Source organism: Protomyctophum parallelum (genome assembly GCF_964188405.1).
Source record: "Protomyctophum parallelum genome assembly, chromosome: 22".
Taxonomy (NCBI): domain Eukaryota; kingdom Metazoa; phylum Chordata; class Actinopteri; order Myctophiformes; family Myctophidae; genus Protomyctophum; species Protomyctophum parallelum.
Window position 1 is genome coordinate 23,442,418 of NC_139714.1, and position 22,936 is coordinate 23,465,353.

The 22,936-nt window shown below is 43.4% G+C and overlaps 1 protein-coding gene across 3 annotated transcripts in view; it reads left to right on the top strand.

The window, feature by feature from the left end:
- The first annotated feature begins 923 nt into the window (after nucleotides 1–923).
- The window catches only part of ppfibp1a (PPFIA binding protein 1a), a 42,084-nt gene continuing 20,071 nt past the window's right edge, over nucleotides 924–22,936 (top strand). For 2 of the 3 annotated variants that reach the window (XM_083794494.1, XM_083794495.1), the window contains exons 1-8: nucleotides 924–1,116; nucleotides 12,558–12,634; nucleotides 14,813–15,018; nucleotides 17,791–17,877; nucleotides 18,566–18,679; nucleotides 19,363–19,473; nucleotides 21,026–21,118; nucleotides 22,728–22,836. In XM_083794494.1, the coding sequence (XP_083650620.1) occupies nucleotides 12,571–12,634; nucleotides 14,813–15,018; nucleotides 17,791–17,877; nucleotides 18,566–18,679; nucleotides 19,363–19,473; nucleotides 21,026–21,118; nucleotides 22,728–22,836 (784 nt within the window). In that variant the 5' untranslated portion in view covers nucleotides 924–1,116; nucleotides 12,558–12,570. The remainder of the gene's footprint in view (nucleotides 1,117–12,557; nucleotides 12,635–14,812; nucleotides 15,019–17,790; nucleotides 17,878–18,565; nucleotides 18,680–19,362; nucleotides 19,474–21,025; nucleotides 21,119–22,727; nucleotides 22,837–22,936) is intronic. The other variant, XM_083794496.1, reaches the window with a different exon arrangement.

Here is a 22,936-nt window from a genome sequence, read left to right on the forward strand (position 1 = left end):
GCGCGACTGATTGGATTGGTGTGCCGTCCTAAAATAGCCGATCTCCAAGACGACCGCGTTGAGTTTATGGCTCGCATATTTTCGGCGCGCGACACCGACACAGACCCTAAGCACAGACCGTAGGCTACTAGTGCTTCCACACGCTGGACAATCAGGGTTGCCATGTCTGTTTACTATAAGCGATTTTGAGATTATTTTTCTGTTGCTATATTTATATTGGTAGTTATATTTATATTGTTTCTAAAAATGTAGTTGATCATTTAGGCGTGCTTTTTAATGTTAATGTTTAAACCAGTGGTTCAAACATTTTCAAGAAATTAATGTGTTTTGTTTGTCTGCGGAGTGCGGACCCCCATCTGAAAATATTGTATGTCACAGGGATCCCCACACCAGATTTGTGTTGGTACTTAAAATGTTGATACTAATTCTCCATATTTTTTCAAATTTCTTCAAGACGTTTTGAAAATAGCACATCTACAAGCTTGTATATTGGTATATACAATCAATCAATCAATAGGGCGAAGGGATCGCGACTCGCTTCTTTTAGGCTATTCTTCAAGTTATTCAACAGGTCAAGTGGGCACCAAAACCATCTGGGCACTTCGGTCGAGTGGGCACTTGGCCAACTGGGCAATAGGAATATGTGGGCACTTGGACAACTGGGCACCTAGATGTAGAGATAACTGGGCACTTGTACAACTGTGCACTAGGGATATGTGGGCACTTGGACAACACCATATTTTCTGATTACTCGTCCAATAAGGTGCCCAGTAATCCAGAAAATATGGTGCCCAGACTGCCCACTGCCCAGATGTCCTAGACCTAGTGCCCACCTGTCTTTTCGTTTTCATAGACCTGGTTGCGTTCTCTCACACACAACCTGGCAACTCTGTGAACAATCCCAGTATTCCAGTGAAGTTTGAGAAGGAGGTAACACAGAAAAAGTGAGTTCAGTCACTAATATATGAAAGTCAATGGAAAGGTGTAGTGTGATGAAGGTAGCTACAACAAGAACCAGCACGGAAAACAAGTGAACATTTTGGAAATAGAGGAATACTGCTGGAAAAGGCTGCGACCGAGTCCGCTCCGTTGGTTTACCTTCTTTGTTTGAAAACGGTGAGTTTACCGTCATTTCTGTAAGTTTTATTTTAGTTTGTGTGTGAGAAAACTGAGCACTGCTGCTGCTGCTGTTTATTTAGTTATCGCAGTACGTGCAGGGTTCGTTAGTTTGCCGAATCCTGCAGCTTATACAAATGTATTGTGCAGCGCAATTTCGAAAGTTTAACAGCATACTGTTTGTTCAAATGTCCAAGATATGTTTCCCATCGTCTTTCAAAACAATTAAGAGTTTTCAGTTGGTTCATTGTCAAACGATGTATCAGTATGATATGATGCTTAGGTAAATTGCCTTTAAAGTATTGCACCCGACCGAGCGATTTGGAAGGGGGGAAAGCATAGCTAAAGGCTGGGTGGCGTGAAATGCTTCTGTAAAGCCGAGACGTTCAACTTTATGTCAACTTTCTTTCATTGTCAGTTGTCACCATACCCCCGGCTGCAGGCTTTGTTTGGGTAAACTGTACTATAAAGTTGGTCAGGAAAGCCCTCCCTGCGGAGGCATTGTCTGCCCTGGCAGCATTCCAGATTCCACACGAGAAATTAAATGAATCTCAGTACAACAAACCATAATATCTGACTGCACACAGTCGAATGCACTTGCAAATAACATTATTGTATTATTATCAATAGGAAGAATTGTGCATGTTACCTTATTTTATTTAGTTATTTATTTTCAAACCTAAGAAACCCCTCAAAATGTTTTTACTCTGGAAACAAAATATTATTTGTTGGGTCACTTGGGTGTTTGTTTCGAGCAAAGAAGCGCCGCCAGAGGCAAAGTCCATTGATAGGACGCACGGTTTGTAGGCTACTGCAGGCTGCATACTTGACCTACACACTGTACAATAATTCAGCACACTCAAAAGTTATATTGAGCAGACTTTGTGTGTGTGTGTGTGTGTGTGTGTGTGTGTGTGTGTGTGTGTGTGTGTGTGTGTGTGTGTGTGTGTGTGTGTGTGTGCGCGTGTGCGCCTCCTGTTGTGGAAATGAAATCAGATCCGTCTGAAGTGAGTGGTACTGTACTGTACTACTGTACTGTACTGTACAAGCCCTCCTCCCTGGCCTGTGTGTGTCTGTGTGTTAGGCTGTGTGACAGTGACACTTGGTGGTGAACAAACGCTATAACGCTATTTTCGTGCTCGAACACAGCCAGGGACAGACCCAGGCACACCAATACAAAGATGGCTTGTGTTATTAGAAAGCCTATTTTCCTTAGTGGACACACTCTTGAGTCCCCCACCACATGTATAAATCTTTTGGCCAGAAAGGGATTTTATTTTCACCGGGAAAAAAATACTTTTAGTTACTCCACTGCGCCCTCTACCGATATTGCCAAGAGAAAATCGCATAGACAAAAAATGTTATTCCGGTGAAGAGAAATCTATTTCTGCCCAAAAAGTGCATTTTATACGTGTGGTCAGGTGGTGTGGCTCCGAGTGCGTCCACTAAGGAAAGTAGGCTTTCTAACAATAACACAAGCCACCTTTTTGTATCGGTGAGTAGGCAAAACGTTCTTTTTATTTCCTCAACAGAGGAGAGGCTGGTCTGCGTTTCCTGTGAGCCAGGAAGAGAAGACTAGCATAGCTCTAACGAAGGCATTAGGGCTATGGATCAGAGCTATGTCTGCTGGGTGTTTACATTCCATACTGTACATCCTCATGATGTATTTTATATTGTGACGCTGAGGTGCTTTTGCATGTTGTTTGAGTAATGTGATGTGATGGGTCAGTGGACATGCCAAATTTGAGTGCATACATTTGTTTCAACATCAGTAGTACACATTGTTCCTGAAATGATTGATTTTTTTCTTACTCAAAATCCTTTCCTTTCTGTGAAGAAAGGAAGGAAGAAAGACATGTTTGGTCATTTTCTGCAGTCATTGCGTTCAGACTCAGAGTGTAAGCAGTGTGAGGGGGAAATGGGCACATAATGACTTAAAAAGGAAGACATTTTTCAAGCATCTTCCAGGAAATGCTTCCTGACAGAACAAAGAGAGCTAGGGGTCATCTTCTTGACTGGGGAAGTGGTTGCCTGTTTCAGCTCTATTGAAAATGTATTGAAAATGTATTTCTCATATGCTGATATACCGTACTGTAGCTTAACTTTACAGTGGCAAATAAGGAGGTAGACTCTTGGTTTTGAAAGTCCATGCTTGAATGGTTCTCTCTTCAGGACCCGATAGCAAAACAAGCAATGTGCACATTGTCACTTTTGCGATCTCACCGTTTTCTGATGGCTAGCATCGGTATCGGTAGAAGGATGTTGAGGTTGTAACTGCCAGGGAGGAGGCCTAGAGGAAGACCAAAGAGAAGATGTATGGATGTAGTGAAAGAGGACATTAGTTAGTTGGTGTGAGAGAAGAGGAGGCAGAGGACAGGGTTAGATGGAGACCGATGATTCGCTGTGGCGACCCCTGAAGGAAAAAGCTGATGTTGAAAAGAAGACCGTTTTCTGCTGGCTAGATGTGCTGTGCCTGTTACTCAATTATTCCAGTCCCCTTTTCATCATAAAGTCCTCCACCCACAGCTCTCTCACTCTAATGTGTTTTTGGCCATGATTTTGTAGGGGCCACGTGAAAAAAAAAAAAAAAAAAACGGCAGTACCTTATGGGATCAGTAACCATTTACTACCATGTGACTATAAAGAACAAAGAGTTGTTTGTGTTTGGAGTCTGAGTGGGGCAGCTGGGGCTACGACTACTGCAGTGGGAAATGGCCTACTAGTTTTTAGTCTAGTTGGCTGATGTCTCACTCAAAGCAGAGCAGAGCAGCCTGACCTGGCTCCAGGCAAGAACCAAACGTCATCTTGGCCATCCTTCAGGGGGGGGGGGGGGGCAAGTGTAAACAAAAGCATCTCGTGTGAGAGGTTGGTTGGTTTCCAGATGGGATTGATTTGCAAAAGTCTCATTGGCCCCAGTCCTCACCCCTGCTGTGTTCAACTTTTGTTCCATGGGCTAATTATTGTTCTAATTTATGTATTAGTTACTACCTAGTGAACCTACAGTATATTTTTGCGGGGTGCCTGGCTTTGTGTGTGCCTCCCGTGACGTCATATGGCAGCCAAGTCTATGGACGTTTTATTTTTGCCTTTGTGTGTGACCTCATCATCATACATGATAAAAGGCACCATCACTTCCCATGAGTGTGATTTTGCGTAACGAGTATCATGATGTTCTATAGTCTGTATTGTCTCCCTACAATATCTCTTGAATGAGAGACAAGTGTGTCGGCCAGTGCACTTTGCCAGCCACATCTGTACCACAGCTGGACTGTGTGTGTGTGTGTGTGTGTGTGTGTGTGTGTGTGTGTGTCAGACAACACAGGCCTATTTTCTTTTCGAGTGAGTGTCCCACCCCCCTCCATACCTCTACATCAGCTAGAGGTCAAGGAAAACTTCAACCCTGGGCCAACTCACTGCAGAAGTGAAGCTTACAGCCCAAGTTATACTCTGTCACATGACACTAACCATGTTAGCCTTAAAATGTGTTATTTTCGGGCCAAAGGGGCGGTTTCTCTTTCTCATATAATTGGCCTGCCCTGTATGAAAATATGTATTCTGCCAACAGTGTTTAATAAATGTGCCATGGTTATTATGTGTTATTCTCAGTAACATCCTGCACTGTTTGATGTTTTGATGTGACGGCAAGGCTATATATGGTATTTCCCTCTGCGTTACTTGCCTAAGATAACCTTAATATCTCTGGATAATCAAACCACTAAAACACTGGACAAGAACGGTACAAAAGACGGTAAAGACACATCATTTTCTAAATCCAAAACGAGCATTCCCCCAATGTTTGATTTAATTTGTAGCGGGGAAACGATCTAGCTTTGTATTACCGTTTAACTCGACACAATTGCATGAATACATTTTGACCCTGTGGCATACACATCTACAATAAAAATGTTGGCATTTTAGCAGGCACCCTTATTATTATTATTATTATTCCGAGCGGCTCACCAAGTGCAAGATCTGAATAAGTGACATGAATGGCATGTTTAAATCTGAATGTCAGATTGGTTGATGAATGTGCGTCCAGTACTTGGGACTTGAAGCAGGGAGGGAACGGATGGGAGTAGCAGGGTCACAGGGGTCAGGGAGATGCCAGTTCCTGGCACCACTGTGAGGTCTGTGAGGGAGAGAGAACCTGCCCAGGAATGTCTGTAGGACTAGTCTACAGGGCTGGGCAGTTAACCGGAAATGTATCGAAAGTTAGAACCCAACATTTAGAACCTCTCACTGACCTAATGTCGGTGTGGAATTATCATATCAGTCAATCGAACAAGCGTTTTTTATATATATATATATATATATATATATTTCTTTCTATTTCTTATTATAGCAATGAATCAATATGAACTAACTAAATTACCGGTAGTCTGATTATCCACTTAAGCCCTACTGTATATTATACTTTGTTGTACAATGGTGGCGCGTGAACTAGAGAACCGTTAACAAGCTCGCAATGCGACTGCGTAGATCTACTATTTTTACCACACCTGCAGTGTTTCCCCTAGCCAGAGGCTGATGGTGCGCTTTCACGCACGTGTGCATGCGTCAGACCCGTGCTCACGCACGTGTACATTTTTCTATTGCAGTCTTTTGCGGTAATTTGCCTTTCTTTTGGGCCAATTGGCGGGTGCCTACTAAAACTCATACTGTGTTGGCTGGTCATGATTGTGTGGTGGCCCGCAACACAATAATGCATCTAGGGGAAACTCAGTGATGTAAATAGGTTTTCAATGTAGTCCTGGGATGCAGGGATGGTCTTTTAGATGAGTCCCAGGGACATTTTGATGAGTCCCACTTCAGCAACGTTAAGAGTCATATTTTTGTCATCTTTACAAATTGCAGCATTTAACTCTCATTTCATTTTATATGGTTATAATGTGGTTATATTCATGTATAAAACAGAAGAAGAAATGATTATTACTAAAGCTAGTGTGTGTATTATTTTACTGTACATGTACAGTAGTGCATTCCATGGATGCAGACTTGCAGAGTCCTTGTTTTATTCCGTCCATTAACGATAAACTGCATTTTGGGATACAAAATGCACCCTATTTTAATCTCTGAAACACTGACCTGTAAATTGTATTACAGCACACTACTTGTCTGAGAACTATGATGGCAGTCTAAAAAGTGTGTACAATAATAGTTCATTCATTGTTCATAAAAGTTTGAAAATAATCGTGATATTGATTTTGAAGTTGTATCGCCCAGCTCTAGCCTACACTAACTGGTATTGTCACTGCAGACAGTGCTCAGTATTCTATAGGCTTTTCAATGCAAACGGTGGTCAGAAATCTGTCCCTGGAGGATATGTTAAGTCTGCAATTGATGGGAAATTAAGTGGGGAATGTCTTTAGTCTACTTGAACAAGGTTTTGTGAGTCTGAAAGAGAACTATAAAAAGTGCTCCTCGAGGCACAGGTGTCCACCATGGCAGGTCAGGTTGTGGCCTCCTGGTGGAGCTATAATAGGCCAATGTGAAAAGGGTGCCATTTGTTCTTATGCCTTAAATGGCAATTGGATGATTTGAGGCATTTTGTTCAAAAATAATGTTTTGCAAAAATCCACCTGTTGGTGGCGCTATAACAGGCCAATGTGAAAAGGGTGCGATATATTCCTCAGCCTAGTAGGAAAGTGTGTGAAAGATTTCACGTAAATTGCATGCTGCATTCATGATTTGAGGCTTTTTGTTCAAAACGAGGCCAGTCCTGCAAACTTGAAAGCCAATGTTAGCCAATCAGGATGAAATATGAAATATCGGACAGATCCTTCTTGAACAAATGACTATAGAGATAGTGACTGTAACGATTTGCGCGATTTTTGGACACAATCTGGAGGAGTAATGGCAAAAAATGTGTTTTACAAAAGTCGGTCTCCTGGTGGCGCTATAACAGGCCGTTCAGGAAAATTTGGGGCAGAGGTTCATCGTTGGCATCTAGGGAGTGTGTGCAAAATTTGGCATGGATCGGGCCAACGGTGCCGGAGATTAGCTGGTGCACACACGCACGTGCGGGCGGACGGACACACACACACGGACCGACTGAGTGCAAAAAAATACTCTCTCCCCATGCCTTCGGCCTGGTGGAGACAACAAGAATAACATTCCTGTGTTGTCATCATTTTATTGCCCCTCTGATTTCATTAGTTAGTCTTATTTGAAGAGAACAATATGGCACATAGCAAATTGAATTTTCAACAAATTCCCGATCACATGATGACTATTAAGATTTCATTTTATGAAAGCCGAAAACTCACATGAGACTTATTATCCTCCACAGCTTAATGTAACTTTGTAGCACTGCTACCCAGGCCAGGTCTCCCTCACGAAAGATACTTTGTATCTCAATGGGACTCACCTGTATAAACACAGGTCAAATAAATAGAAATAAAAAAATGTAATCACATGATAGGATGGGCCAAGGGGACAAGTCATAGTAAACAAAGACGGGCAACACGCAATGAAAAAATCACACCCGTGTGAACTGAGTGGTGCAACTCCCCTCTCCCCCCCCCCCCCTCCCCCCTCTCTCATTAGCAGGCATTATCTCTCTCTGTTTCTGGCACAACGGCGCAACTTTTGCCCCTACTGCTACTCATAGTCACATAGGTGGCACTCAAAAATTATAATTTTACGTAGGGATGCACCGAATGGGAAATTCTTGACCGAAACCGAATACTGAATAATAGCCCTAATATGATTCATATTATTATATCCTTTTTTTCTTTTATTTTTCTTTACCAATGCTGTCATGGTTGTGCCTTTGTTGTAGAACTACATAAATGGCAAAATACATGATTTGCATTTTGATCATGTCATCACTACAAAACAGTAGGTTACAAAAGGTAACCCCGGTTTCTTTGACTATTCAGGTTTAGGCTCTGAAATCAACTAAACCAAATACAGAATATGCATTTTTTTGGCACTATTCGGCCGAATAGTTTCGGTGGCCGAATATTGGTTGCATCCCTAATTTTACGCATTATGATCTGCTGGAATTATCATCCCTGTAACAAATCTGGAGGGAAAAAAAAGCCCGTTTTAGTAGGAGCCCTCGGGTTATCGCTATCGCGGCATAAACAATTCCGCGAGGCTGAGAGAATGGTCTTCTGTGTACTACAGTACACAGAAGACAGTATTGTCTTGGTGATATGTTTTTCTGTGTGTACTATATGGGTTTGTGGGGTTTTCTTTGTCAGTGTTGAACAGTCTTGTGAAGAAGACATAAAGCATATTATTATTACAAAAATGTAAAAAATGTTACAAAACCCCTACATAGCCCTAGGCTTCATACATTGCATGTGCGGACAAATGCACACCAAATGTGCATGCTTACAGTATGTGCATGAAATTACCTCCGGGGTTAAGTTGGGGTCGCGAGTCGATGGCCCATGGCATGGACGACACTACTGATCATTTTAAAGTAGTGGTAGTGACTAATACTAGTCTAATAGTAGTATTCACATGGGAAGAGGTTGAATGTTTACGTTCTTTAAAAGAAAATCTGTTGCTTTTATGGAGTAGCCAAGATTTGGGTTTCTCCCACAGTCTGAGACGGGCAGCTGACCAAATACATCTCCTACTACCCTGGTGTGTAAGTGAACGATCGCTTGCTGTCATACTACGGAAATACCTTCTGAAAGAAAATGTATTACCGGTAGTAATATCCCTGTGGCCCTGCTCCACCCTAAATCTTTGTGCCAGCTGCTAAAGGGAGCAAAGTGTCTTACGTTCAAGCGTCATAGATAGGCTAATTTCTGGAATGTTCATTGAACAATCGTTTTTGTGTTATTTTTTTTTAAAAGGGCATGATTTCCATTTTAGTGCCGTGGAGTAGTGAGCCCCATAACGGAGGGATTGTTTCATGTGCTGATGCATAACTTTGGATGCAATTCTTGGTTGGTTCCAATAAATGACAGGTTTATGGGGTAGTGCCAATTACATGGAAATGTAAAGTGTGACTGTGTTTTGGTGGAAACCTGATCCAGTGTTACTCTGTGTCTACAATTGAAACGGGGCAACTGGGCACTCAAAGCCCCTTGTGTTGTCAAGAGACCCCCCTCCCACTGAGATGGAGGGGGGGGGGATCATTTTGACTTTTTGGCATGTAACGCTGGCCCAGAGGGGGAGTCCATTTGTATACTCGCTGAGTCAAACCCTCTGGTAAACCAACACTTAGTTGATCAGGGTCGGTGTTGTACTTGGGCCTGCTCTCTCTGGGCGATCTACAAGCTTACAATGCGCTGCGTTGCGATGCGCTGTGAGCTTGAGGATTGGCTATTTTCGGCAAACGTTCTCCCCCAGAATACAAGATTCAAGATTCATGACTTTATTGCCATGTCAACAGAGTTGATTGGAATTTGTTTCAGTGCACTAAAAACATACGCATTTCATCCAAGTCCCAGTCCCTGCCCCACATACCATGAGACCTGAATCTATGGACAATTAGAGTGTGTGTGTTTGTTGTTACTAGTGTCTAATGGCCACTAACAGATTTTATTTATTGATTTTTTTTCTCCTGTAGACCAAGCAAGACCTTAAAAAAAAAAATATATATATATTATATATTATATATGTGTATGTATGTATGTATGTATAGATAATCAATCTATCTCTCTCATACCGGATCTTATTTTGAGGTAATGTGTGGTCAATTTAGGTATGCCTAAATGAGAGAGCACGTGATTATATCTGCCGCTGTTCAGGTTTGTTCTGGAAGTTTTGAGATTCCAAGCATGCCAGTGCTACAAGTCCCGAGACCCCTGGGAGAATAGTGCCATTATTACAGATGGGAGCCCACCCTCCACCACCCTTTGAGTGACCGCGTGGCCCCTCCGGAAGTAAGCCCTGGGGGCTGGAGCTGCAGTTTTAGAAATTAGGCAACCTCTCTCAAATGACCGGTGTCTTTGACTGGAAGAAAAATAAATATGAACTTGTAATTAGCAAAACACAATTATCATCATCTCCTTTGAACAGCTTATTGTATACGTATTACTTATTTATACAGGACTGTAAAGTGAGCCAGTTTTTCCAATGTCGGGATTGGGGTGAGACCACAAGGGGTCCAAATTGACCCTTACAGGCCTGTAACTGTAAATGTACAAAATACATTTATTTATTTTGCTCTCTTTTCGCTCTCTGAGTTAAATAAACACTCAGTGAGAATGTTACAGTGTAGACTGCTGTCCTGGATTAAAAACAAACTAAATAGAATGGGGTGCGTGGCCAAATGTTTATGAAATCAGAATCAACGAAAGTAAGCTGAAGGAAGACGATTGTAAATTGTGAAGTACTGACCTAGATTTCCTCTAGGAATAGCCCGGTAATGGGCCATGACTTAATAACGTCGTCAATAAAGCTTCTGCGGCCTTTGGTAGACATTTTATTAGAAGCCTGAGATGGGGCTGATGATGTTGTTTACTCTTTGGGTTGTTGAGTCGAGGGCTTTAGGTTTGAGGAGCGGAGCGGCATTTAAAAACGTCTTACGACTAAAAGCCGGGTATCATGCTGTTTTGTGGACCCCGCAAAACCTTTTGATCAAAGCCTTCTTATAATGAAACAGATGGAGCAAAGTAAATTGTATTACTTGTGCTTGCCGTGGATTTTAATTACAGCTGATTATGCACAGCATGGAGTTGCAATGTCTTACCTTACAATGGACAATAGAGCACCGAAGACTGACGTCAATATCTCCATAGAGAAATTACTTCCGTGAACCAGGGGCATCCAGGGGATGAGTGAGTGACGTCGGGATTTCGGCGCTCTATAAACGCTCAACTTATGTATTTTAGATAGCATTTTATGTAGACATATAGCATCTTTATGTAAACATAGCTCTATATAGTGTATATATATGCATAGTTTCATTATATAGATATTCCACTATTACATTCTTAGCTTACGTATGATTCATGATAACTACTTTGTATGTTATGTATATGATTGATTGCCATGCTTTTTTGTTCTTGCTTCACACACGATTGCCATGCTTTTTTGTTCTTGGTTCACACACGATTGCCCGGGGTTATTTAATCCATTAAATCATAGCGCCCAATCGATTTATAGCAACGGAGCACTTTTACCGACAGACAACGGAATGCATGATTCAATCTAACGCGACTAGCGACTGGACAGCGGGGGCCCGTCTAACACAGGATCTTTTCTTAGAATTGGACGGGATGATTTAGATCGCGAGTTATTAACGTTTTAAGATTTTCGTTGTCCTGGGAACAGGGGACATTTTCGATGACGTCCCACTGTTGTGCAACATCGAGGATTGCGCAACAGGCGCTCCTAGGCTGTGGAGTGATGCGATCGGTTTTCATATCAATAAACTTCGTCTTTTGGATAAAACTAATAGAAAGGACGGTGAACTTTGTCCTGGGCGATTGGGGTGTTATTGTAAATCGCTCTGGATTAAGACTAAGGGCCGATTCATACTCCTATTTTAGAGCCGAATAAAAGTCGGTTCGGCTCTGTAGAGCCTACAATGTGACGTAATTTGAGGTCCGGGGGGGGGGGGGGGGGGGGGGGGGGGGGGGGGTACCGTCCTAAAGTCGGCTCTTCGGTGCTAATGAAAATATCTGACGAGCCGAAATCATTTCGGCACTACAGCGCCGAAACAGCGGTAAAATAGGAGTATGAATCAGTCCTAAGAGCGTCTGCTAAATGCCTAAATTGTACATTTTTATTCTGAATGAGCAGTCATTCTGAATACAAGTGGAATATATATGTCCATGTAAACGCAGCCACGCACAGAGTTTTACTTACATTTAGATTTTATATATGCTCAAGTCTATGTATATTCTCATTGAACCCTCAAGGATTGTTTGTCATTCCAGGGGGCACGGTGGCACAGTTGGTAGTGCTAGAAGGTCCTGGGTTCGATTCCCGCTGGGGACGCTGTGGGCACTGGCGGCGTGTTCCCTCCTCCGCGTCATCAGTGCCCATACCCGAGGCGGGGGTTGGCGATAGGGCCTTTCTGTGTGGAGTTTGCATGTTCTCCCCGTGTCCCCTAGGGTAGATACCCTCAGAAAAACATGCCGTAATCCTGGTCTCTAAAACTACCTCCCCCTGGCCAGCCTGATGGAGGGAAAGGAACTGGTCGGAAAAACGTGTCCCTTCCACGCGCTACGTCCGGCCAGGGAAATTCCCCTCTGTCAGGTGAAAAGAAGCAGCTTGGACTCCTCATGCATAGAAGGAGGCATGAGGTCAGTCCGCTGCCCCCCCAGGTTGGCAGAGGAAGTGTAGCGCCCCAGATTACATTAGATAATTGGCACTGGGTGAAAAGAAAACTGGGTTACAAAACTGGGAAAAAAAGATTGTTTGTCATTCCGTTCGTCTCTAGAATTGGTCAAGGAGATCGTGGTCTTCTGCTTTCCCTCTCCTCCCCTGCTGTTCGCTAAACTACATTATTTTTTGTATTCTTTCAGATCCGTTGAGAAGATGATGTCTGATGCCAGCGAAATGTTGGCAGCTGCTTTGGAACAAATGGACGGCATCATCGCAGGTAACTGTAATAGTACACGCTTGCTTTGGCATCACATCCAGCCTATAGCATTATTTAAGTGGACACGGCATACCATATATGGGGTTGAGCGAGTCACATCTGGAAAGCATTGCATTAGAAGGAGCCAATGAGAAGTATCAACAATTTGTCCTTAGTTCACACAGCTTCACCACTTTCAATCTGGCGTCCCAATTTTGATAATTTGTTTATCAGACTTAAAAAAGATTTGTGAACAAAAAAATCCAAGGCAGGCTCACAATGGGTAGGCGTTGTGAGCCTGTGTAGATAGTCTATTTGCGCTATTTTTTTTTGCGCCTAAGTAGTTAATGCAGTTCTCTGAGTCTTGAAGATGCACAGTACCGCAGCATTATGGAATAATACTTGTGCTCAAAGGTTGCTGACGTGCTCAGAGAGCATTCCTCTGCCATGAGAAATAGTGAGTTTTCCATTGTCCCAGCAGTGTAGCAAACTAATGATTATTCAAGCTCTCTGTATAAGGATTTTGAAATATAACACACACACACACAAAACGCTTTGGGTCAGACGCCATGCTTTGCAGATGAGCCGAACAGGCCATTTGTCTTGATTGTCCCCACTTTTCCGCTGATGTGTGTAATTATAGAGTTGACCTTTCCAATGGGAAAGAGATGGCCGATCACATGACGTCCTCCTGATCACATGACGCCCCCTCCCATTATGTCCGACTTCTCCATGCACTCTCCTTGCAACACTTAGATTACATTTCCTTAGCTCTCTTTTCATTATTGTTGGACATTTTCATATGAGGCCTGACATTTAAAAAGCTGTCAGACAGCTGATGCCTAGGAGATTCTAGACGGCTACACAGTGGGTTACGGCCATGCACACCAGTTCACTAAATAAGCGCTTGTATTCACTTCCTAAGCTGGTTCAGAGAGATTGGGAAACTTTTGATTATCACTATATTTGTTTTGTACTTGCGAAAACGTCTGCCCCTCATGTGTGTGTGTGTGTGTGCAAGCAAGCAAGCACGACAGTGTGTGCATACTTAAGGGTCCATTTGGTTACCAACTCTCTGTCACTTAGCTGGGGACCACCTGGAATCCCTGGACCACTGGTTGAGAACCACTGTTAAATCATTGATTCTCAAAAGTCTTTTGACACGGGGCACCCCTTCAAATAACTTTCATCCACTGCACCACTAAATTACACTTTACTTGTTTGAATCTTATGTCATATTTCGGTATGTAAATATGCAAATATTTCCCTCTAAGATACAGTATAGGGCAGACTGAAAATTATGAAGTGATGTTGATTTAATTCCAAATATTATCAAATTATCAATATCTGTTCCACATACGCGCACACGGCATCTCTTCCAATGAACCGTGGATCGGCGCCGGTGGTTCGAATCCCGGCTCCTCCTTTACTTTACTTTATATGTTTATTTGGACAGGACAATGCATATTAATGGACGTCACATGGACGTAAATACACCGGATATAGCACAGTTGCTAATTTTCATCCGCAGTCCTCACAGGTAACACAAAACGGAAAAACAGACAGTCAAACAGTGGAATACATTTACATGACATTACATAGGGAACACAGCATAAAAAAGAAATACACCTAAAATAATCATAAATGGTTGCAGCTTTGGTTTTCAAGCAACCATTTTTTCAGATTGTATTTAAAAGAGGGAAATGTAGCACAGTCCCTTATGCGCAGAGGAAGGCCATTCCATGCTACACAACCCTGTACTGAGAGGACATTTTGGCCGAATGTTGTTTGCCGGTGCGGCACTTCGCAGTCTCCTCGAGTTGTTTCTCTGGTACTGATTCCCCTATCGGGTTTTCGTTTAATGAATTCACTCAGGGGGGGGCGGGCACAGACCATGTAGGGTCTTGTATATGACCCGACCTGTTTGAACATTTTAAAGTTATCAAAGCTAAAAACATTGAGCCTGTCCACATGTCGAAGTGTCCTTGGGCAAGACACTAAACCCTACATTGCCTCCAATGAGTCGGTCGGTGCGAGCTCGCCACCATTGGCGTGTGAATGGGGGAAGTGAGGACGCTGGCGTCGACCGTTCGCCACTTCACCTCCCAATGTGAATGAGCCATTGTAAAGCGCTCTGAGCCACTTAGAAAAAGCGCTATAAAGAATGTTCAATTCAATCATTATTCTAAATGCCCTCAGGCTCCAAGGCCATGGACTACTCCAACGGGCTGTTTGACTGCCAGTCCCCCACCTCCCCGTTCCTGGGCAGCCTGCGGGCGCTGCACCTTCTGGAGGACCTGCGGGCCGCTCTGGAGCTGATGGACGGCGAGGAGAGAGACAACCTGCGCTGTCAGATCCCTGACTCCACCGCCGAGGGCCTGGCAGAGTGGCTGCAGGGAGGAATGGTAAGAGAGGAGTAACTCTCTGAGAAGTGCACTATTGTACTGTGTGTGTGTGTGTGTGTGTGTGTGTGTGTGTGTGTGTGTGTGTGTGTGTGTGTGTGTGTGTGTGTGTGTGTGTGTGGTGTTGAGGTGCAATAGAATGTAGGTGAAATTCGTCCTCTGCATTTACCCATCCTATTTACCTTTTTCTTATGCATTTACCCATCCTATTTACCTTTTTCTTATGCATTTACCCATCCTATTTACCTTTTTCTTACAGCCCATAGTGCATTGCGTTTGTGTGTGCATGAGTTCCTCTTTCTCTTGCTGTTGTCAGTTTCGCAAGAGAAACAAGTGGCCAGGTCTATGAAAACAAGCAAACATGAAAATGAGCTGATCCACAAGCTCACAGCGACACATTGTGAGGTTGTACATCCGTTATTTAAAAACACATTGAGAATAAATAGAAATATTTTTAATATTTTTAAAACATAAAAAAAGGCACAAAATATGTTCAGATGGATGTCTGTGGACATTACTTCCTTGATGTGAAGAAATGTGGAAGCAAGCCCAATTAAGCAACTACTATACACTTTATAATCAAGCCCAAAAGAACATCAACCAGCAACTACCAACAATTTATTTGCAATAAAAAGGTTGTTTATAATAAGAAGACATGGCAACACGGCCCGAAGGAAGCAAAGCACACACATAAGGAGCCCCAGTGCCTTGGCGGGGAAAAACGTGGATAACAACTAGGAGCCATTGGATTCTACGGTGCTCGGGGGGAATTCGCAGGTTTAGAGTATTGCTCAGGGACACGCATGGACACATTGCTGACATGGCCTGGAAACAAATATGGGACAACCAGGGCCTCTGGCTCCCCAGGCGAGGCTCACTAACCAACCAACCACTCGGCTATGGTCGATATTGTTGACCTTATGGCCACCCTACAATAAGAATGTGTCGACGATATTGTTGACCTATGAAATGGTTTGTTGATTCAGTCACGTTAGCTCCGGATATTTAAAGATGTCATTCTGAGAGTGTAATGAAAAGGACATTTTTAGTTTTTTTTGGGGTGGGGGGGTTGTTTATTTTTTTGCTGTGTAGTCAAAATGTTTCTCTGTTATTATAGAGCCCCTCCCCCCACATCATCCTATTGTCCTTTTTGCTTTGAGACCCACTTGGGCCGACGTGATCTGCTTTGCCTCATCTCGTACTATACTGACCCCGGTTACTGATACCTCCACTGTGTTTATTGTAAGAGCATTGTTATGACGTGCAATATGAGCGATGGGACTTTCTGTAGGAGCCCTGCTGCTGGAAAGACTGTTTCCATCCTCGGAGCAAAAGTTGACTCGGTCTGTGTTTTTCTTGCCGCCCTCACTCGCGCGGCCCTCGTGTTCCATGTGTGAAATGTGAGAGAGGAGTTTGCTTTTGATTCAAATGCCAAATCGATTACATGTGAGAGTACTATTGACCCTCCACATACTTCTCCATACTGCTGCTTTCACTTACTCCGTACTCGGGGGGGGGGGGGGGGGGGGGGGGACGACGACCATATGGTTTAATTGTCGAGCATTGATTGATTGAGTACTACAGTCTAAACATTCTAAAAGGATAAAACAAAGAAGTTCCAGGGGCTTGTTTCCACAGTGGGGGTGGGTTAGTCCACCAGTTTTCTCAGACGGGTGGCTGGCATCTCCCTTAGAGTGAGAAGCTCAGTCACGTGAGAGAGAGACTCTGAGTAGAGCCGACTGTTCGCTTGGAAAGGAGCCAGCTTAGGTGGTTCGGGCATCGGGTAAGGATGCCTCTCGAGCAGTCTCCCTATAGGGAGGTCCTTGATGCATGTCCCACTGGACGAAGAGGTGATCCCGGGCAGACCAATGATCAGATGGAGCGATTATATCTCCAAAATGGTCTGGGAACCCCTCGGGATCCCCCAGAATTAAGTTACTAATGTGGAGAAGCAAGTCTGGAGCTCTCTAGTGGAGCTGTTGCCTCCGCGACCCGACTACGGATAAGTGGTAGGGCATTAAGAAACTATTCAACTAGTCAACTTGTAAATCCACTAGTTGACCTTGTTGGTACTAGTTGACTAGTTGATAAGAAAAAAAAGTTTTTTTTTTTTGTTATAGTCACCAATGTACACAGTTTTTTAAACAAATATTGATACAAAAAAGGTAGTTAAACAACTAGTAAACTAGTCAACTAGTAAAAATTACTAGAAGTGAATGCCCTAATAAGTGGTAGAAGATGGATGGATGGATGGATGGATGGTTGAGTAAGAGTGGGCTATGATGACACTTCAGACTTGGACTATACTAGTGTGTATAGCCAGACCAGCGTCTCAACAGTACAGTCAAGAGCTCTCCTCTCCTCTCCTCTCGCTTGAACTGCCAGATCTATTTCTAATCCAAAGCGACATTCAGTAGAAAGAAAGAAAGAATGTTACTATGTTTACCCAGGGTAACTGGACTAAGCTCAAGAACTTGTTTACAGCCAGGCCCTGCTCATAGAACATTTCATGGTAGGGGTTCAATGCCTTGTTCAAGGGCACTTCAGCGGTGGTAATTTTAACGTGCCGGTCCGGGGATACGAACTAGCGACCTTCCGATATCAAGACCGCTCCGCAAACCGTTCGGCCACCGCTGCCCTTTAGAATGTCTTATGCTTCCAGTCGGTTACAGCTGCTGACATCATCAGGGCAGGTACTGTATGTGCAAATGCCGTGGCAAAACGTTGAGATGCAGCTAAGCCTTCTGACGAGGCCATTCTTGGTTGTCATTTCAGACAAATGGACATGGAGTGAGCACTGAAGCGGTCTATCTGGACCGTCTCTCCCGGCTCGAAAGTGACAAGGAGTGTCTCGTTCTCCAGGTGTGTTTGTGACTTTGTGAGTGAGCGGCCCTACCTCACACGTTAAGTACCTTACAGCAATTAAGTGTAAATTGGTGTTCATGTAGATGGCACTGTACTGCGCTTACTCAGGGCTGTCGCATTTAGGTTGACGATTCATTGTCACACAAATATTTAATTGTGTTTTTGCCATTGAACACTGGAACATATCAATATAGGGATCGACCGATATGTTTTTTTTTTTTGTCATGGCCGATACTGATACCGATTAGTAAAAATTAGTAAGAATAAAGTCAAAGAGACTGATGGCCTTTAAAAACTGAATTATAAATAAAACATGACAAAACAGTTAGCTAAAATTAAATTGAAAATAGCGGAAATAGCTGATCTACAATGTGACTTGTTGTAATCTCGTAGATCTGCTATTTCTGCGATTTAGGGAAAATGTTTGAACATAAAAACGATTATGACAATTTAGCTAAATGTTTGCGATTGAGCAATTATGTAATAATTGTGACAGACCTATGCTTGCTTGAAACTCCAGTGATTTTTCTGGTGCGGGTAAATCTATTAATGACCATGTCTCATGGCTAATTTATACTGTGTCGCCATGTAGTTCATTTCAAAACTATGGACTTTCGACTGAAAGAAAAATACCCTTTTTTGGTTTTGGGTGACAAAATATGAACGAAGCCTTACTATGTTCCAGGTAAGTGTTCTAACCGACCAGGTGGAGGTGCAAGGGGAAAAGATCCGGGACTTGGACATGTGCCTGGAGGAACACCGGGAGAAGTTGAGCGTCACTGAGGATCTGCTCCAGCAGGTGAGGCCCCCCTCAGCAGGATATCGCCGGTGGTGGGAAAAGCACTTCCTCTGCAGTGCAGTGTAGATATACTCTGTTACAAGTAAAAGTTTCGGAATTCAAAATGTACTTGAGTAAACGTACAAAGTATTGGCTTCAAAATGTACTTTTGACCATTTTGACCTGAGATCAGATTCTAAAAATGTCTGTTTGAAAATGACAGTTTTCTGAAAAGGCTATGTTTCTATGTCGGTTCTTCGATTTTTCAAAAATAGCTATGAGCTTGTAGATCTGCTATTTTTCAATAGCTAAATCATAACATAATGCTAATACCAAAAGGGGTTCCGACCCAAAATGGGTTAAAGTACCAAAAGTAAAAGTCCAGAATGTTCTCATGCAGAATGTCCCATTTCTTTTGAAAATGGCAGATCTACAAGCTCACTGCGATGCATTGAGAGTGAAGATAGGCTATTTCTAACAAAGTAACAATCAGATCAAAATCTACAAAGTAACTTAGTAACTAAAGTTTTCAAATTATTGTATTGTATCTGAGTAAAAGTACTGTAAATTGGTAATACTCCAGTAAAGTAAAAAAATACCTCAACATTGTATTGAGTAAAGTACTTGAGTAAATGCACTTTAGTTACTTTCCACCACTGCCACTGTGCGACTTGACCGAGTGTGCCGTGTCTGTGGTTTCACAGGAGCTGTTGAACAGGACCACACTGGAAACTCAGAAACTGGAACTGATGACGGAGGTGTCCAGTCTGAAGCTGAAGCTCTGCACCGTGGCGAGAGATCACAAGGAGGTCGAGGTAGACACACATTTTAACCCATTTAGGACTGACGTCGAAATTAAATAAAAAAGTCTTCTGAAAGAATATTATATTCAAAGATTTGTGCCACATTTTCAAGATTTTTCTAAAAATAGCAGACCTACAAGCTCATAGCGCGCCACTCGGTGGTAGTTAAAACACCAAAAGGGGTTCCCGGCTCCGCCCAAGCATACACGCACGCACGTGCACACACACATCTCCTCACATAGGAAACCTCTGAATATTTCCCAGAACGTTGGGACGTTGCAATGGCTGCTATACCTTTTTTGCTTTGATCTGCATGATGATCCTGAAGTCCTGGCAGCCACCCAGTCATTGTTTAAACAAAGACGGTGAATCGGGGCCAGGGGTCTGTCGCACTCGTCTTTTGTGGTTCTGGCTGAACTGTCATACGGTATAAGGGAGCAAAACACCAACCCCCCACCCCCTTGCTCCAGCAGCTGTTTCCTCCTATAAACTCTCCCTTGTCCTCTCCCCACTGAGGGGCTACGGGAGAACGGTGAGAGTTATATTTTCCATGCACCCTTCACCAGCTCTTGGACATAAATTTGGAGGATATTATTTGTGTGTAGTAGGTTTCAGGCTCTCATTACCCACGGGGACTACTAGACGGAGCAGCCGAACTGCATTATATTCACTCCCCTTGCTCTTTCTGTCTCTTGTTCCCATATACCGATAGCTACAAATCAAGGCCCCGGCTCAGAACGTTCCATTTATTCCCCCATGTCGTCGGCGTCGCTGATATGCGCTGCGGTTTGTGTTATTCGTCTGGAGACGAACGTGAGACCGACTCCTCACTGACGACGCATCTTTCACAAATTCTCCTCTGTGTACTCGTAATTGCTCCAAGCTGCGGCGCAGCTCTCTTACAGTATCGCTGATTGGAGTGAAGGCAGTTGTGTGCTAATTGGCTGTGACGTTTCCTTCTCGTCAGTGAATTGTGTCCATGTGCGCTGTTCTGGCTCTCCGGCGGGGGACTTTTATCTGAAAGTATTGGACAGGAATGCTACCTCGGTGGTGATGGTGATGAGGAGGATGATGATAATAATAATTACCTGGTGCCTCAACTGTAGCCTGGCTAATAAGCCAGACTAATATCACACGGTCGTGCCAACGGCTGATTCGGTCTGGCTTTAGCCAGGCTACCTCAACTGGCTACTAGTGCGTCACCATTGATTCCCAATGGAAACGGCTCTGCTGTATTGTCCAATTTCCCCATCCTGTATCTGTTGTTTCAAGCCTAAATCATAAAATGATAATACGCTCTCCCCCACACGCACTGTGAAATTCCCCAGTGAGAAGTTACTCTGACGAAGTTGCTTAATCGCATTAGCTCTGACAACTCTCCCCATTCTGGGCACGTTTTTTATGGATGTATTAAAAAAAAGTACGAAAATCCACTGGGTGAACATTTGGCAAAAAATAGCAAATCTACAAGGTCAACACGTACGTTTATTTATTTATTTATGTGCTATTCATGCGTAATGAAGTGAATCGGGTGGCTAAAGGGGGTCTTTTTTTCCCTCCCCAGGGCTTATATGAGGAATTGACAGACCTGCGGTTCAAGGTGACCGATATGGAGACTGAAAGGCTAGAGTGCGAGAAGAAACTCAGAGATTCTCAAGTGAGTGTGCAGTCCACTGGTTAAGCTATATACTGTAGTTACAGTATGCCACGTTTCACTAGTGACCAAGCATGACAAGAGTACACAGACATAACTTTTGCAAACAGACGACACAACGACGAACGCGTTTCGGCTTCACACACCGAAGCACGTATGTTCTTGTGATGTCTGGTATGCAGCATACCATACCTACCTATAATGAAACGATAAAGTGCCGTCTGATTTTAAAAGTGTCTTTCCCGAACGTGCACCCGGTAAAATGATCAAAGAGATGGAGACGAATTAGATTCGTGCGTGCTTCCTTCCTTTAGCGACATAACTTTTCAACATGCCTTGCTAGTACAGGATGGTTAATTGTTCAGTTTCCCTTGTGCTTACACTCTGGTTTCTTTACTTATTCCTGCCTCCTCCTTTTTTACCTTTCCATTCCACCTTGTCCCCTCTCTTCTGACGGGCATGTCTTTCACCACGCTAACCTGTTAAGCATTCAAAGTGGAAACACTCTCACAGCTGGTTCACTGGAGACGAGGAGGTGATGGAAGTTTGCTCTGCTCCTCTCTTCCCTAATGGCCTTCTAAAAACCTCCTCTCTGTCTGCTGCTGCACACTGCTTTTCCTGACTTTCACCACGTTTCCTGTAAGTGCTTCCACCGTCCTACTACGGCCGTTCCGAGTTTCAGATAATCTCATGCACTTGTTAACGCAGAGGTTCTCAACCTTTTTGGCTGGGGACCCCCGGAAATGCTTTGGCCATGTCTCGCGACCCATTAAGGAAAGTTTATGCATGTACTATGTGTTCTATGTAAACTCCTCATTTCCATTCAAATCTTTATTTTTATTTTTATAATTTGGCGACCCCCAAAATAATTAGGTGACCCCCCCCTAGGGGTCGCGACCCACGGGTTGAGAACCCCTGTGTTAACGTACGTGTCGACCCGTTACTGTGGAATTGTCTCCGATTTGTGGCCGATTCATACTCCTATTTTAGAGCAGAATAAAAGTCGGTTCGGCTCTGTAGTGCCTACAATGTGACGTCATTTGAGGGGGGAGGGGGGGGGTACCGTCCTAAAGTCGGCTCTTCGGTGCTACTGAAAATTTCTGACGAGCCGAAATCATTTCGGCACTACAACGCCGAAACAGCGGTAAAATAGGAGTATGAATCGGCCCTAAGGCTGAAGCAAAGGATGGCTATTACAGGTTGATATATTTTGTTATTGTCTCCGGAGCATGCGTGTTTCTCTGCTTCAGTGCTTTCACTTGTATGAGTGACAAACCTTGAATCATTGTAAACAGTAAGTGTGCCTTGTTTAAGATGCAAGCTCTGGCCTTTAGATACTTTCATATTTTCTTTAACTATTCAAAATGGCACCTTGTTTATCAGAAAAGATACTGAGTGAGCAGTTACTGTAGTAGTCGTAAAAGGCATCTTGTATTGTTTAAACTTGAACGCATGTACTGTAGGTTACCTTGCTGCTATTCGTCATGTTGAACAAACTGGAGTTAGTTTAGCGTATCAAAATGGTTCATTCACATCCTCCCCCCTCTCCCTAGGCTGATTTAAAAGTCTTGGTGAAACGTTGTGACTCACTGTCTTCTTTTCTCCCTCACAGGAAGAACTGCAGCTTCTGCAGAGGCATTTGGGGGAGAGGGAGAGGGAGGTGAGCAGGCTAAAAGATGAGACCAGACTCGGGGGCGAGCGCCAAGACACTGAAGAGAGAGGTGGGAGACGTTCTTTAATGGTTGTTCTGGAATCCTCATCTATCCAGGCGGGGGAGTCGAATTCTAATATTTCAGTAGGGTTTATAAGGATTAGCCTAAA